Raw genomic sequence first — 15,120 nt, forward strand, 5'->3', positions numbered from 1 at the left:
TCCAGATCTATTATCTATTCCTATCTGAGCAGCAAGTGTTACAAAGTGACACACTCGTTATGCACCTGTCAGCTGCATGATACTTTCCCGAGCCAAGTGCCTGACGATATCATCATGATATTTTCTTTACCTTTTTTAATATATTATTGTCAGCTACTTCAAGATTCTGACTACAGGGATTCAGTGATGATTTACGTCGTTGAGGACTGTTTTAGGAATGTGCCACTAAAGGAACCTTAGATGTATATTTTAACTCACTCAAAATTTGGTGTGGAAAGTATCCCCTGAAACTTGTGAATATTTGTAAGAGGAAGCAAAAATGTCAACTCGTACTGATACAAAGAAATAAAGTATCAAAGAAGTGATTTCAGATTTCAATTTCAAAGAGAAACTTATGGGAGGGGTCGTCCTCTCTGTGGCTGCACAACTATCTTGTTGATAAACATTGCCTCTTCCCAGTAATTTGCGATGACTGTGGAGCAAATATGAAGCAACTTCAGCATTCGATGCATGTCCATAGTTCACCAGTTTTGTAGCTTTCCAATCACTGCAAGATCAAATAAATTTTGTTTACATCACTTCATTTACATGAAACCGCTTGAGCTGCGGGTCATCAGAGTCAGTAAAGTCGCCATTATAAAATTTTGGAAATCCACAAGGGATGTTAGGATATGTTATACATGGCAACAGACCTGTTGTATGGTTCCCATGCACACAGCTTGAAAGGCCAGCTAATACCTGCTTGGAGAAGTTTTCATCTCCAGACCAGGCTGTTCACAGTCCTTTATGCTTACCTAAGTTTCATTGTAATTACTGGTCAAATAATGATTCATATCCAAGTGTTGAAGCACAAGGTTGTACCGAGCACTCAGTTTGAATACAGGTCCGGGAAAGTCCTTGATTTTTAAAGCCTCCGGGAAAAAGTCCTGGAAAATTCCTTAAAAATGAAATTGAGTCCTGGAAAACCCTTGCAAATTGGCAGTCCCCCACGATGTTTCAAAAATAACAAGATAATCGATCTTGATATTGTAAATATGACATGTAAACTGATATAAATTATTATGTTAAAATAGATATTTTGGATCATGGGAGTACTGGTATTTAATGGGTTAATTCTGTGATTTAACACTCCTGAACAATAACTAAAGAAAATTTTGTTGCTCTTCTTATTGCAGTGGGATTATGATGAAATGACGGCGCTTTATTTCCTCCTACTTGCCAAGAAGTACAAAGGCAATCCAGTCAGGATACATACGTCTGCCAAACCACTCGGAGAAATCAGAAAGGTAAGGACAATTCACTGCCAGCAGGTATGTTTGTTTTATGTTTGTTTCCTCAGCAGTGTGTGAGATGACTACTATATGAGGTCAAATAAAAAAAAAATTGTTTCCAGTAACATACTGTAGTGTAGGTAGTTTGGAGGAAATTTTTTTATGAATTTTATTGTTCCGTACCGAGACATGTAAAATTAAATTCTTTGAAATTGCAAAAAAAATGTCCAGGGTGTATGGGTTTTTCTAGGGTAGATTGGGTTACCAATAACATGCAAATTTTTTTGCCTTATTGCAATTACAATGTAGTAATGACAGGATCTTGAAAATAGAGCTACCACTATTGCAGAAAAAGACATCAACCTCACAGAGATAAAATTTGGCTATACCATCTTGCACAACTGACAATAGATAAACTTAGCAAATTTTTCACAAGTTCATATTATTTTTAGTTCTTTTCGACAAGATTAGACTTACGATAGGTACCGGTGAAAAGTTTTCAAATTTACCATACATTCTTAAATTAAGGTAGAATGCACCTAAGACACAGATATTCAGACAAACAAACTTACAATTTTTTTATGGTCTACTGCTTGTTAGAGCTCATTTTGAGATCCAAGCCATTTTCATAAACTCTGTTATGCTACATACTCTTTAAATACGGAAAAAATATAATACTTTTATTTGATTGCGTAGGTTACAAACCAAAGGGCATTGGAGCCACCGACAAGTTCACCTTACATGTTCAGTTCCATGGAAGAGGGTCTGGAAAATGTGGAAGCATACACTTTTGACAGCAGACACCGGAATCACAGGAGACAGGTGAAGGAAGAGAGCAAAGAGAACTTTGTCAAACCGACGGCACCGCCTCCAAGAACACCAGTCAAGAGCAGCAAACCCAACAGAACTCCTCACAAGGGACAAGCACCGTTGCCTACCAGGACACCAACGAAGACAGTTGAAACGCCAGTCATAGTGAGAACTCCCGCCAAAGGTGAAGAGAGAAAGCCGGTGGTGAAGACACCGTATCAGAACGTTCAAAAGACACCCAACAGAAGTAGGACACCACCGAGTTTACTAGCGCCATTGGCGCACGGCCTCTCACCATCCAAGTCTATGGAAAGCCACCTAAATGCACAAACCTTGTCACCGAATAGTGAAATCAAAAAGTAAGTCAAGCTTGTAAAATGGAATGTCCCCTTTCAGAATTCACCTATTTGGAAGCAATGAGTCATTTTATATGATGCAAAGAAGGGTTATGTGTTGCTAGGCAAAGAAACTCTCTATTCTCTACTTGATACTGTTTTAAAACTGCCGTAGTGATTAAAAAATGCCACTGTAGCCAACTTGTTTAATAACAGTGCACTTACTGTGTCAATATACATATAACAGTGTATGTGGATGCAAACTGTAGGGCGTTATAGGAATTTCATTATGGTTCTTATGTTGTTTATCAGATTGTGACCTTTCTGTGCCGTAGCTATCAGATTTCAAAACAATATACTCCAAAATTGCTGTGTTTACGTTTTGGGTAGAAATTATCGGAACCTGAGCTTGTTGTTACAGAGACAATAAATAGTTTACTCAACTCTACGTTGTGTTGGTGTACGACACTATTAAAACTGAACTGAACTATCTCAATCTGTACACTGTGTTTAGCATTTTGCTAATGGTCGTGATATAGTAAATATTACTATGGTAGTAGATAACACCAATTCTCAAAGACGTATCAAGCTCATGTGTTGAGGAACAGGGGAAACATGGCACCATAATCCATCTCATTTTGTCCATCTAAGGAAAAAAATCAGTTTTCCATACATGTCCGTATAGTCAGGAAATTCTCTCTTGCTTGTTGCTTTATGTTAGATCATGGAGGTAGAAGTGAGGAGTCGCAACTTAAACGAACGTCACAGGGATGATGATAGTGACTGCTGTTTGCTTGCATTCGCTGTAAAGCCCTTTGTTTATTTTTTCTTTGTGAACAAGCGCTTGATGTCATTTTCAGTCAAATAGGCACACTAATAATGTGCCTTGGAATCATTCAAAACTTTACGGCAGTGCCATATTATTGTTTATCGTAAGATTAGCATCATCTTGAAGTGGTCCACAAGCTGGCAATTCTGCTTGTGAATAGTTTTCAGCACAGAGAGTAACAGAAAACATGTGAAAGACAGTCAAAATATCAAATCATGGTCTTTTATGCACCCATTGTATGGTGTACATCACTGACTTCAAATACCCTAATAAATGGTGAATTGTGTTTTTTATAGAGCTCAGTCAATGGAATATGACCTGCACCGTGTGCATCTAGAGGAAAATGAAAGCAAAGACCCAGGCTCGGCTAAAAAGATGTTTGGTAGTTTTGAGAGAGGTATCGACAAAATGATTGGTCTGTTGACACCCAGTAAGAGGAGAGGCTCAGCCAGTGAAGAACCAAGGAAAGTCAAGGTAAGACTGGGACAGAAAGATGTATTATGGAAATGATGGAAACTCCATAGTGAAAACAGTACAGGATGTAATGAGTATGCTGTGGAATCAAGTGTTCTACCAATCAGAGTGACGGAAGCACTGAATACATCAGTATTGTGACACACAATGCGATACTTGTATGTGTAATATAATAATGGTACCATTTCCAGTGTCTTTGATTGAAATGAGTGTAAAAGTGCTGATAGTGTGAAGTCTTGGGCAGCGACTTCGCAACAAAGGAAGGATTTCTGTATCATGTAATTTTAATCGTCCAATTTGGATATCAGTGGAATTTTTACTTGTATGTCATATCAGTAGATTGAGGAACTTGGTTGCTGCAAGGTGCTGAAACACCATTTTGTCTGCGAGAGTTATAGGGTCGTTACACTCTGAAAATAGCCAATGGCCACTCTTTTGTTCAGTGTGAGCAAAAGTAACTTGTATGGTGGTGGGAATTGTTTATAAAAATTTGAAACTTGGATCAACCTTGCCAAATGTTTGAAAACACAAGCTGTCAAAAGTTTTCAAAGGAATATTTCAGAGAAAAAATTACCAACATTCTACCCTTTGATTTCAAATAAATATTTCAAAGAGACTGGAGTTCCTTTTGACAAAAGAACTATGCAATTTCTTGTTGTTTGTGATTAAGCTGTTTTGGCCCTGATGAAAATTGTTTTGTTTTATACAGATGTGTATGTGACCTTAAAGTGCAAAAAAAGGGATTGTGGTTTCAAGTTTTCAAAATTTTGCAAATTAATTTTCAAATGCAGAAAACGTGAAATGTTGTAATCAGTAAATGCGTAAACTATTTACAGCAAGATACGGAGCTAAATTTCCATTACAAGCATCTGTCTAATGGCGTACTATGGAGTATTATCTTATACAAGTAATGTCTATCTCACTACCTCATTAATATCATTGATGTAAATGTGACAGGCAGGTATAAAAGATGATGCAAATGAATAGCTTTAACCCAGAATCTGAATGGACCGTGGTGTAAATAAAACCATGTGCACAAATGCACACAGAAATATGTGTATTTCCTTACTTGGTTGTGCATGTGGATTTATTTGTACTGCCAACATGTTATCTTTTTGGATACTTGGTTTGTTGAACACCACACATCCTTCTAATTCCAGAATAGAACCATTGCACTTTTGTGTGCTCATAAGAGATGGTACGAGCAAACGTCTACTTCCATTGCCCTTATGCAGAATACTGAGAACTCTTTTAAAAGTTGAAATAGTGTGGGTGTGAACAAACAGTATGTTGTCATGAGGAGATTGATGATGTGTTCGTATATTGTATGAATTACATTAAAGTATAATGGAAAACAAAATGATGCTTAGAGCGACTGACTGCAAAATATTTGCATTTTGAAGGAAGATATGACCCTGTATTAGAGATGTTGTGAGGGCAGTCTTTATCACAGGAGTGGATTGAAGAAATTCTGATTTGTACGTCTTCATTTGTACATACCAGTGTGTGTCCAAAGTAAATGTATAAAGTCTATACTTTTGATATGCATGTAATCATATGCTGTACAACATTATACCGTTAGCATGCCAGACCATGTACAAGCCATTGCTTTTGTGAATGTTACAGATTTTAAGTTGCATGGCAATCCATTGTATGTGATATTGCCACTTACCAATGTCACTAATGTTCAGAACTTCCTAAAAATTTATGGATTGCTGAAATTATGCTTATATAACAAAAACTAATATTGTGTGGCAAGACGTGAATTCCGCTACTCTATGGAGCTGAGAAGGTTATATATTAATAATCAGACCACGCCTTGCCATTGATAACAAGATTCTGAATACTGGCGCAGTAAGTTGACCATAACACAAACTCTAATGTTATTATCCATTATGTATGAATAGTGATACCATTTTATGGTTTCTCTATAGAATTAAAACCATAGCAAGTTATGGATTCAGGACAACTCAACTGACAATTAAGCTTAATTCAATGGAATTAAATCAGTAAATTGTTATGTGATAAAAGGACGTTGCTTCTAGTATGCCAGCGACAGTGCTTAAAAATTGCAATACCTAATCTCACAGGAGAGCATTTTCCCATCCGTACATCTGCTAACTAAAGCCTAAAAATAACTGCCTCCCATAAAAATACAGATTAAGGTCTCAAAGTTATCCACTCATTCATATAGTCCAATATACGTACAGCACTGTGGACCATACAGATACCCCATAATGTAACTTTATATGTAAAGTACTGCATGTATGATAATTGAAGCCAATATTAGAACTAATAGCATCATATACTTTAACCATGGTATCCATGACCTACAAGATAACAATTTAATATTTAGTGTCCTGAACATTACTTTTCCATATGTAATATTATTTTATTTACTATTTGTGTTCATTCTGAGTTATTTTGCTGTCGTATTTGCTTCTTTCCCCTCTTTAGTTGAAACAATCTCTTAAACGCAAGGTAATCCTTCTCACTTGTTCATCATTTAATCTGTATGACATGCAGATTTTTTCTTTTGCTACGTGTGTATTTGCTTCCTGTGTGTTCACCCTCACGAGTTCAATACTTGTAAACTTTGCCACTGAGGGCGCTGTTTCATTAACAATGCTTCTTCAGATGAAAGCCTCCGTTCATTGGCTTTTGAGCAATTTCATCATATCTTCATATAATATGAATCCTTTCATGAATTAAGGTTCTTTAAATGAATCTATAGTGGAAGCAAGGATATCAAAGAAATACCATACATTTAATATTTTAAGAAATTCATTTTAGCAATGACTACTTCGGTTATTGCAACTTTCAAGTTATTGTGAGCCAAAGTATTGTATCCCAAAAATGAAAATGGTAGTTTTAGCGGTCAGACAAATGCCACAACAATGACAAGAAACTTTTGATAACATACACTACCACTGATACTACTAATGATACATAATATAAGTACGTATCACTGTAAGTGTACACTATACTTGAGTACTAATGATTTTATGGTATTGGTACTTCGGTGATAAGTAAACTTGTCTTTTTATGCCTGTTAACACTAAATCATATTGCAAATTGAAGTTGTTGGACAAGCTCGCACTGTGCTGGATAGCTGTTGTTTGAAAATTTATCCAACTGGTTGATGAATTAAAATTTGCAATATAAATACAACTGTCAACATGCCTTCAACGTTTAACAGCATCACTGGCAATGCCGTGTCTGTAACAGGTTCCATGCATTGAATTTTTGAGTGCATACTCAAACAATGGTAACATCACACAACATATCAATATTGAATGGATGCGGTGTAATTCCTGTTTCTCATCATAATGCACAAAACTTGAGCTGATTTCATCAAGAATGAAAATGTAGTAGTCCATACAGGGATGTAGAAAATTTTGGTTACACAGGTGGCAAAAATGAAAAGAAGAGGCAGTTACGAAAAGTGTGTGGGCACAATAAGTTTGTGTAAAATCCCCTGATTATTTTTTATTAAACTACTCATTTAACTATTACTACTCATTTTCACAGCTGATAAAATTTTACCTGACAGCCGGTCGTTTTTTGCCAGCTCTTTTCTACATCCCTGTCATAAATCATCTTGATATTTCTTACGATGTAAATTTTTATGTCAGTAGTTGCACCATTTGTAACTATATAAATGAATCAGAATATAGTGAATTTAGTTATAAAATTGATAAAGGCCATTGCCAGTAAGTGAATGAACATCTATAGATTGCATTTTTCACTTCCACATTTTCATGTGTGTTGAGAATGTGTACAATATATTGGTAGATAAAGTCAAGTTTCTGATATCAAAACTGATGTGTTGGCTATTTTAAATTTGAAAATAATGATACTAGGTACAAAATGGAGCTCTTTGTATTTCAGTTGATACATTCACATCCATATCACGATATTTTGCCATGGGTCAATCCATGAATAGTTTACATGAATACAGACATTCTGTGCTACATCTGTCGCATTATTTCACATTGTTAAAGTGTACAGTATCAAAGGTAAAATAAGGCCCCCAGTCAGAAACAGAGACCTTACTAACATGTACATCTGTTCTTAATTCCCATTGTTACCAATACATGTGGGTACTTCAGTATGTTAAGGAGTATTGAGAATTAAACGGACCGCTGATGGGAAATAATTTATCTTAACCTTTTGTTTATAAGGTGTCCCTCTATATATCTGTGATATGGTAAAGGTGATAAACTGTTAAGGTACCCTTTGAGATAACAGGTGATACAAACATGTAATTTCTGTGTACAGCTACTAAAAGAACCGCTGTTGTTCTTTTTTTCAAACCAGGCCATCTACAATGTGTCAACGACATCCACATTTACTGCTGACTATGTTCTTGAAGAACTCAAACAGGCTGTCTTCCAGAGTAATGTACACTGTAAGCAGAAAGGGTAAGCATATACTTCCAAACTCTCCTGTTCAGTTTAATACTAAGACCCGATGAACGGTGGAATTCCTGTGGTTTTGTAAGTTTAAACGTGGAATTAGAATGGACCACGTCAGAAAAACACATGCACAAACGCATACAGAAATATGTGTATGTCCATACGCGTTTGTACATATCATGCACATGGGTTGATCTTTTGGGCATACTGAGTCCACTGAACACATTGCATCCTTGTCATTGCAGAGTAGAACCATTCTTCATCTGTACATACCCATATGTCATGAATGTCCAGTCAGTATTGCTGCTGTTTTGCTACATGTATGTACTCCCATTTCCTGTCAGAGGATATTGAAACTAGCAGAGGGAAATGTGTTACTCAATAAAAAGCGTCCAAGAACATATCCCAGGCATGGTCCCATTGACACTTCCTGAAAATCAAATCTAGGGTGTGTGGAAATTTTGATTTAGTTCAGATAAGGACTAGTCAATTTGCTTTCTTTTGCTTTGTCTTTCTGTTGTATTTCACACGACAATGACATTCAGTGATAGTCCTGGACAACTCGATCATTCCTTAAAGAAACATGGTACTGCTATTACAAACATTCAGTGATAGTCCTGGACAACTCTATCACTACAGAGAGAAACACTGTACTGCTTGTACAAACATTGAGGACAAACCTTCTCCAAGTCTGAGACTTGTGTACTTTATGTCAGTTGGCGTTGCTTGATGAACACAGTGCCTTTATCCTGATAAAATTAATACACAGTGACGTAGAATTTGAAGGATAAGCAGTTGGACTGTTTCTGGAATGCAAGCCTTTACATGCTGACTCACATTATTATTTGTTATAAACTTAGTTTAGCTATAAACTTGGTTTGGCAAATAAATGCAAAATTGAAAACTTTCCTTTTTTCAAGGTCACTCTTACACAACCTTACCTTTTGACCTAGCAATATCGCACTTACTGCAAAATATCGCCATAATATTTGGTACAGTAAAAGCCGTGGCATTGGTATCAGATACTTCCCAGCCATGTCGTATTTGAATTCAACCAGTGCTTACCTTCCTGAGCTATAGTATCTTGGTTATATGTTTACCTATTCACTATACGTACAACATCTCCCTATATAGACAGAGAACCATGTTGGTAATTACTTTCTTGTACTCGTCCTGAAATTTGTCAACTTACACAAACACAGTCCCCAGTGATGAATGTTGCCTTTTGTAAAGGATTGTCATTTGTGCTTTTCAAGTACCATTGCCTAAAGCTGCATTTTAATGGATGTAGAGATTGAAAATCATGCTGCTTGCTGTAAGGCTTATAAACAGGAACTTCCCCTATAACAGCCGGATTATCATAAATCCATGCAAATGTAAAATAGCCACACTACTGATCGGCCATGCCATGTTTGGTCCCAGAATCCCATAATTTTGACATGTTTCAGGCGTTCATTGTTATTGAATCTTGCATATGATGTCTGTGAATATATAGCCACTAAACTTGAGTTGAAAATAAACTGAAAAAATGTTCCGTTTTTTTGTCGGAGAACACATATGTTTCAAAATGTGTTCCCTGTACAACCATTTGACCCCTTTTTGCATATGTCACGAAAGTGCCCATCATGATTATTCAAATTTATCATACAAAGCGATGCAATGAGAATTCAAAAACTCCCGCCCAGTGTATGGAAAGGGTTGCAACATCAGTAATCCACCTATTGTGCGCTCATGGTCCTGTAACTTCCCATTTAACGAAGAGCTGTCATACCAATGTTTGGGGTACCAGTATATGCTGGCAAAACTCTATTCTGCGCATGCTTGCCTTTATGATTCAACATGGTAACTTGGCTGTAGTACAAACCATACAGTTACATACTAAACTGAATCTTTCATTAAATCAGTTACTATTGTTTTGATCACATTGACCCTCAACTCTCTGATTATTAAAGAATCTTTTTACGAGTTGGCATAATAGCAAAATGTATGTCTCCGCCACAGACCAGTTAAAAATACTGATACTCTCACGGCTCTGTACACTGGCTATATCATTCCATTTGTTGAACAGTTGTTCAAATTTCTATTCAAACTTTTTTCACCATCTAGATATTCTCTTCGGTGTAAGAAACTGGATGATAGGGCAAGAACTGTGCTGACCTTTGACCTTGAAGTCTGTCAGCTGCCCAAAATGGACCTGGTGGGAATCCGACGCAAGAGACTAAAAGGTGACACCTGGGATTTCAAGAGGACATGTGAAAAGATATTACAAGCCGCAAAGATATAATTCTCTCGAGAATATAGAAAAGTGAACGTCACATAGCAGAACACTCTGATCATCATGGTCATTAAGATGACTCAATTAGCTGTCAAGTCTGTCAGGTAACCCCTGTTTTCTTTGAAATGTTGCGTACCTCTACTAGATAGTCAGTGAAGGGATCATTCCATTAATGAGGGAAGACAGGGGTGAAAGACAGGGGTGAGATTCTTCAATCGTATGCCAACACCGTAACTATACTAAGTATAAGATCTTTCTATGCATAACGCAACCAGGATTATGATTTCTTTTAAACTTCTTCATTTACTAAAATCTATTTACAGCATTGATATACGCAGAGCTTGCCACTCACTGCCACATCTGACTAGGGAAGAGGTCATGTTAGACATAAAACATGTAAAAGTAATGCAAAATTAATCACACTGGTATTCCATCTCAAACAGGTGTTCTTGACTTGATTACAAAATGATTTAGGCACTATAGTCTATCTGATAGAATGTTTTCTGCCTTGATGAAACATACGAAATCTAAACTCCCTATCTCTCTGACTGTAATCTTGTCTTGGCTGCAATTTATCAGCCAAAATGTCCAAAATTTGTTCGCTATCGTGAGAACATCAGAGTATGCATTTTGTTCTCACTATCTGAAGAAAGAGTTCTTAGTTTTACAAGAAAGATGCAAAGTTTTACAAATATTACTGAGCATGTGAAAATTGTATTTCAAGTATACTGGTAGAAAATTTGATTTACTATATGATGGCATTTTGTATGGTTTTTACAGTTTGATATTGTCATCTCTAAGGTTTTTAGAATTCTGTTTTGATACATTTATCATAATTGTCCATATTTGGCATATAATTGTCCATATTTGGCATATTATTGACATTTGATTTGAAAACTGAAAATGTGGTGTTGCATTATCCGTCTAGAATAATGAAATGCACTCATGCTTCGTAAAAAATTCACCAAAGCTGACGCTAGGGGGCGCTGTGGTGTATCGGACACTGCTGCATGTAGGAGATGATGGCCTGTCATATTGTGTATGTCTCTCACACAAAGCCAAATACAAAAGTTCTGACAGTTCAGGCGATCTTATAAATTCTATAATATATGGCAAACTTCTAATGATAAATTTTTTCATTGTAATCTTTGAGTAAGATTTAGATTCTATCTCAATAGGAACAAGGTTTTTAGTCCGACATGGGATGAAACAACACTGAATTTTTATTCACGTCTTCAGTTTTCCTAAGGATTAGTCAACATTGTGCAAAGAGCCATTGTGTTATCATTGGGCTGCCACACAAAGTTTGTCCTGTAGTGCAAGTAAAATTTCCATGGCAAAATAGAAACAATGTAAGATTTTAAAGAAGATGGCAAGTTTTCTAGTGCAATCTGTGAAAAAGGGGATTTATGTTTGTCAGCTTCAAAGTTTGTTATTGCAAGAATTATTCCAAAATCACAGCAGCTTACACATACTGGAATTCTATATACATGCCAACATTATGTAGGAATGATATATATTCAAATATTCAAATAATTGTAATACAGAACGTGTACCAAGATGTATTCTTTGTTCTTTCTAGATTATGCAACATTCAGTGACACAACAATAAACTCATTTAGGGTAATCAAGTGCCGTACATATGAAATATACTATTTTTTTAAGAATTTATCTCTTTCTTTCCAATGAAATCTTATAAGAAATTGACACATACAGGAATTGTTCACAGTGTGCAGATTGTCAAAGTGCCTTTGGTAGAGAAATCCACAAAATATTAAATATTGTAATTAATGTAAAGTAATACAGGTTGGGGTAGGTTTGCCAGACTACATGTACATCTCCAGATAGTTGTCTAAAGTTGTAGTTTGTGCAGAGAATGTCAGACTAGAAACGTCGAATGTGATGTCTTGTAAACTTTGTAGTATATATCCAATGGTCATTGGTTTTTAGTACGATTGATACAACATATGTCCATACTGATATGTACAGCTATAGCATGCTAACACTGTAAGTTAAATTACATAATGTAAAATTCTTCAATTTTTGAAAGAGTGTAATTTGTAGAAAAAAATGCTTATGGGTAATGACATTGACTGTTGTAAGTTTAATCAATTACAAATGAATCTATGAAGTTTTAAGATACAGAAAGAACTGTTACTTGTCTGGCAAGACTTTGTCTGTTTGTTCAGTGTCACTTTTGAAACATGGATATAATGATACAACCATCACCAGTGCTGAGTCAATACAGTACATCTACTTATAGCCAGGGCAACTGGAAACTGGACAACTAGTCAACAAATTACCCAGCAATGTAGCAGTCCATACAGTAAATTCATTTGATAATTAGCAAAACACTTTGTTTTCCATATAATAGCCAAAAGCTCTACGCCTTGTTTTAAACTGGACTCCCACTCTGAGTTTCCTCCACAAATAATAGCGTGTCCCAAAATTAATGTTTTTCCTAATATACAGCCCGCTATATGGCATGGTTATTTGCTGATTGGTGTTCAACTTTCAGTGACCATCACTGTAGCCAGTTGTCATTGCCATTGCTAAAGACACCAGTCCTGCATTCACAGAGATTTTGTTGTTGTGGATTTCACTCAGGTTGAATCATGTCGGTACGGTAGTGTATCAATCACTGAGAACAAGTAAAATGCAACAGTGAACTGAGAATAACGTACGGCAAACACCTGATATTTACCAAGATTGGATAATGTTTGTACATGTATACACCACTATGCAGTATTGTCAATGCTTGATACAGCCTCTTTTATGGCATATCATGAATAACATACCACTTTTCAACTGTTGTTAGAAAATCAGTAACACTTTACGCAGTATTACTGCTGACCATATCCACATCAGCATAGCTTATTCTATTGATGACTTTAACACAATTTGTACAGAATTTGTATTAACTACTGTCATACAGTCATCTTTTAAGATCCATTATTCGATTTTCAATGAAATCTATCTCTAAATTCACTTACTTGAGCAACAGACACAGATGCCATGGATGAACTATCAGAAAATGAATATTTTACTTGTGAATTAAAATATTTGATGCAATGCCGTGAAATGATCTCTGTTTTCTACAATACCTGCTTTTGCCAACGACATTGATGAAATTTAATTGAGATCTGAAATAAATCATACACACTCAAACATTGTAGTGTCGGTGAATACATTTAAGACAACATCACGCGTCGAATGGTTGTCTCGTTAGCATATTCAAATGCAGAGTTCTTGCAAGATTTCAAGTCAATTTGGGGGACAGAAGAACTTGAAGTTATTGAGTAACTTTTGTGACAATAAAACATCTTGAATAAGAAAGGTTTGCATATCCGTTTTACAGACAGTTTTTGCGATGTAGAGATCAAACCACATGAAACACAAAATGTTGATAATTTCGGAATGATAAATTCATATTTTAGCAATGTCATACTTTTCAGCTAGCAAGTGGGCAGACTTGCTTTATTGTATTTCTTAACCCTTTCACCACCATGGTTTAGCCCAAACCCATTGTTATCAACAGTGATTATGGACCTGTATATAGCAAACGGGGGTGAACAGGTTAAAGCTGCTCAATGTCTCATTTCCTGTATCATTGCAGATAGATTTCTTTAATGTATCTCCTCCCCTTGTCAGCGTCAAAGAATAACAACATTAATCAAACACAAGCTAAGATGAACCAGCAGTTGTGTACGATTTTAATCACCAAACTCAACAAACAGCAAAGTTAACATCATGATTTTTTTTCCTCCATGCTTCTATGCATACTCCTTACCTGTAAATAAACATTTTTTTTAAATATCACACACAAAAGTTTCGTTTGTTATTTGCTTCAACTAAGGTGCAGCTGAATGTTTCTGTTTGTGTTTTTCCATTTATTCACAGCTGTCTTCAGTGCTTCAAAACTTCAAGTCTTCACTCTGACAAATAATTTTGATATGAATTTAAACATGTGACAATAGCAAATAAACATTCTCTTTTGACAGCACTGGCGTTATTTCAGTATGTACCTTATAGGAAGGATTCTTTTTTAAAAAAAGCAAGACTTACACCGGTTCAAAACTTTTCTGACATTTTGTTGACTCTGGGATTCCAGTTTACCTTGCCCCTTTGTGAATTATTCTAGACGCGCGCCCTCTACGGCAGGTTTTAAACTCTAGTCTCAATCTGAGTCTCCTCCACAGAGTTAACATTTTAGATTTTAATAATTGTTTGTCTTAGCTCGTCCAACACAATGCATGGTGTAGATTTATGATACTGTCGACGGATGTATTCCAGCTCATAATATTATTCACCTGTACACAACCTTTAACATCACGTACAATACAGGCTGTGTTGTAAAAGCTGAACACACTGCCTTCTGTGGCTATGGTTTTGAAAGAAGAACAACACAATAAAAAAATACCGGCGAATACGTCAAAAGCTAAAGTTTGTGGAGCTTCATGATCAATATGTTAATTAAAATGATAGTATCAGATTGATTCATTTGGTAAGAACTTTTCAGTGTAGAAACTTCGGTACAAAAGGTAGCCAGTTTTGACCAGTATTGTTAGGAGGAAGTGCAAGCTTACTTGTATGAGACAAAGGTAGGGTCAGCTTGTGTCCACATTATAAGTGTATACAATTCAATAGCGCTCATTCACTGCATCAAAGACAAAAAATCTTCCGAGTAAGACTGATCTAGTCTAGGGTT

The 15,120-nt window shown here is 36.0% G+C and overlaps 1 protein-coding gene across 9 annotated transcripts in view; it reads left to right on the forward strand.

The window, feature by feature from the left end:
- The window catches only part of LOC139122958 (maternal embryonic leucine zipper kinase-like), a 74,856-nt gene extending 60,625 nt beyond the window's left edge, over window positions 1-14,231 (forward strand). For 5 of the 9 annotated variants that reach the window (XM_070688852.1, XM_070688853.1, XM_070688850.1 and 2 more), the window contains 6 exons: window positions 1,176-1,286; window positions 1,968-2,440; window positions 3,542-3,719; window positions 6,177-6,200; window positions 8,040-8,143; window positions 10,244-14,231. In XM_070688852.1, the coding sequence (XP_070544953.1) occupies window positions 1,176-1,286; window positions 1,968-2,440; window positions 3,542-3,719; window positions 6,177-6,200; window positions 8,040-8,143; window positions 10,244-10,421 (1,068 nt within the window). In that variant the 3' untranslated portion in view covers window positions 10,422-14,231. The remainder of the gene's footprint in view (window positions 1-1,175; window positions 1,287-1,967; window positions 2,441-3,541; window positions 3,720-6,176; window positions 6,201-8,039; window positions 8,144-10,243) is intronic. The other 4 variants (XM_070688855.1, XM_070688851.1, XM_070688849.1 and 1 more) reach the window with 1 other exon arrangement.
- The last annotated feature ends 889 nt before the right edge of the window (window positions 14,232-15,120 follow it).

This window comes from Ptychodera flava, chromosome 22 (genome assembly GCF_041260155.1).
Source record: "Ptychodera flava strain L36383 chromosome 22, AS_Pfla_20210202, whole genome shotgun sequence".
Taxonomy (NCBI): Eukaryota; Metazoa; Hemichordata; class Enteropneusta; family Ptychoderidae; genus Ptychodera; species Ptychodera flava.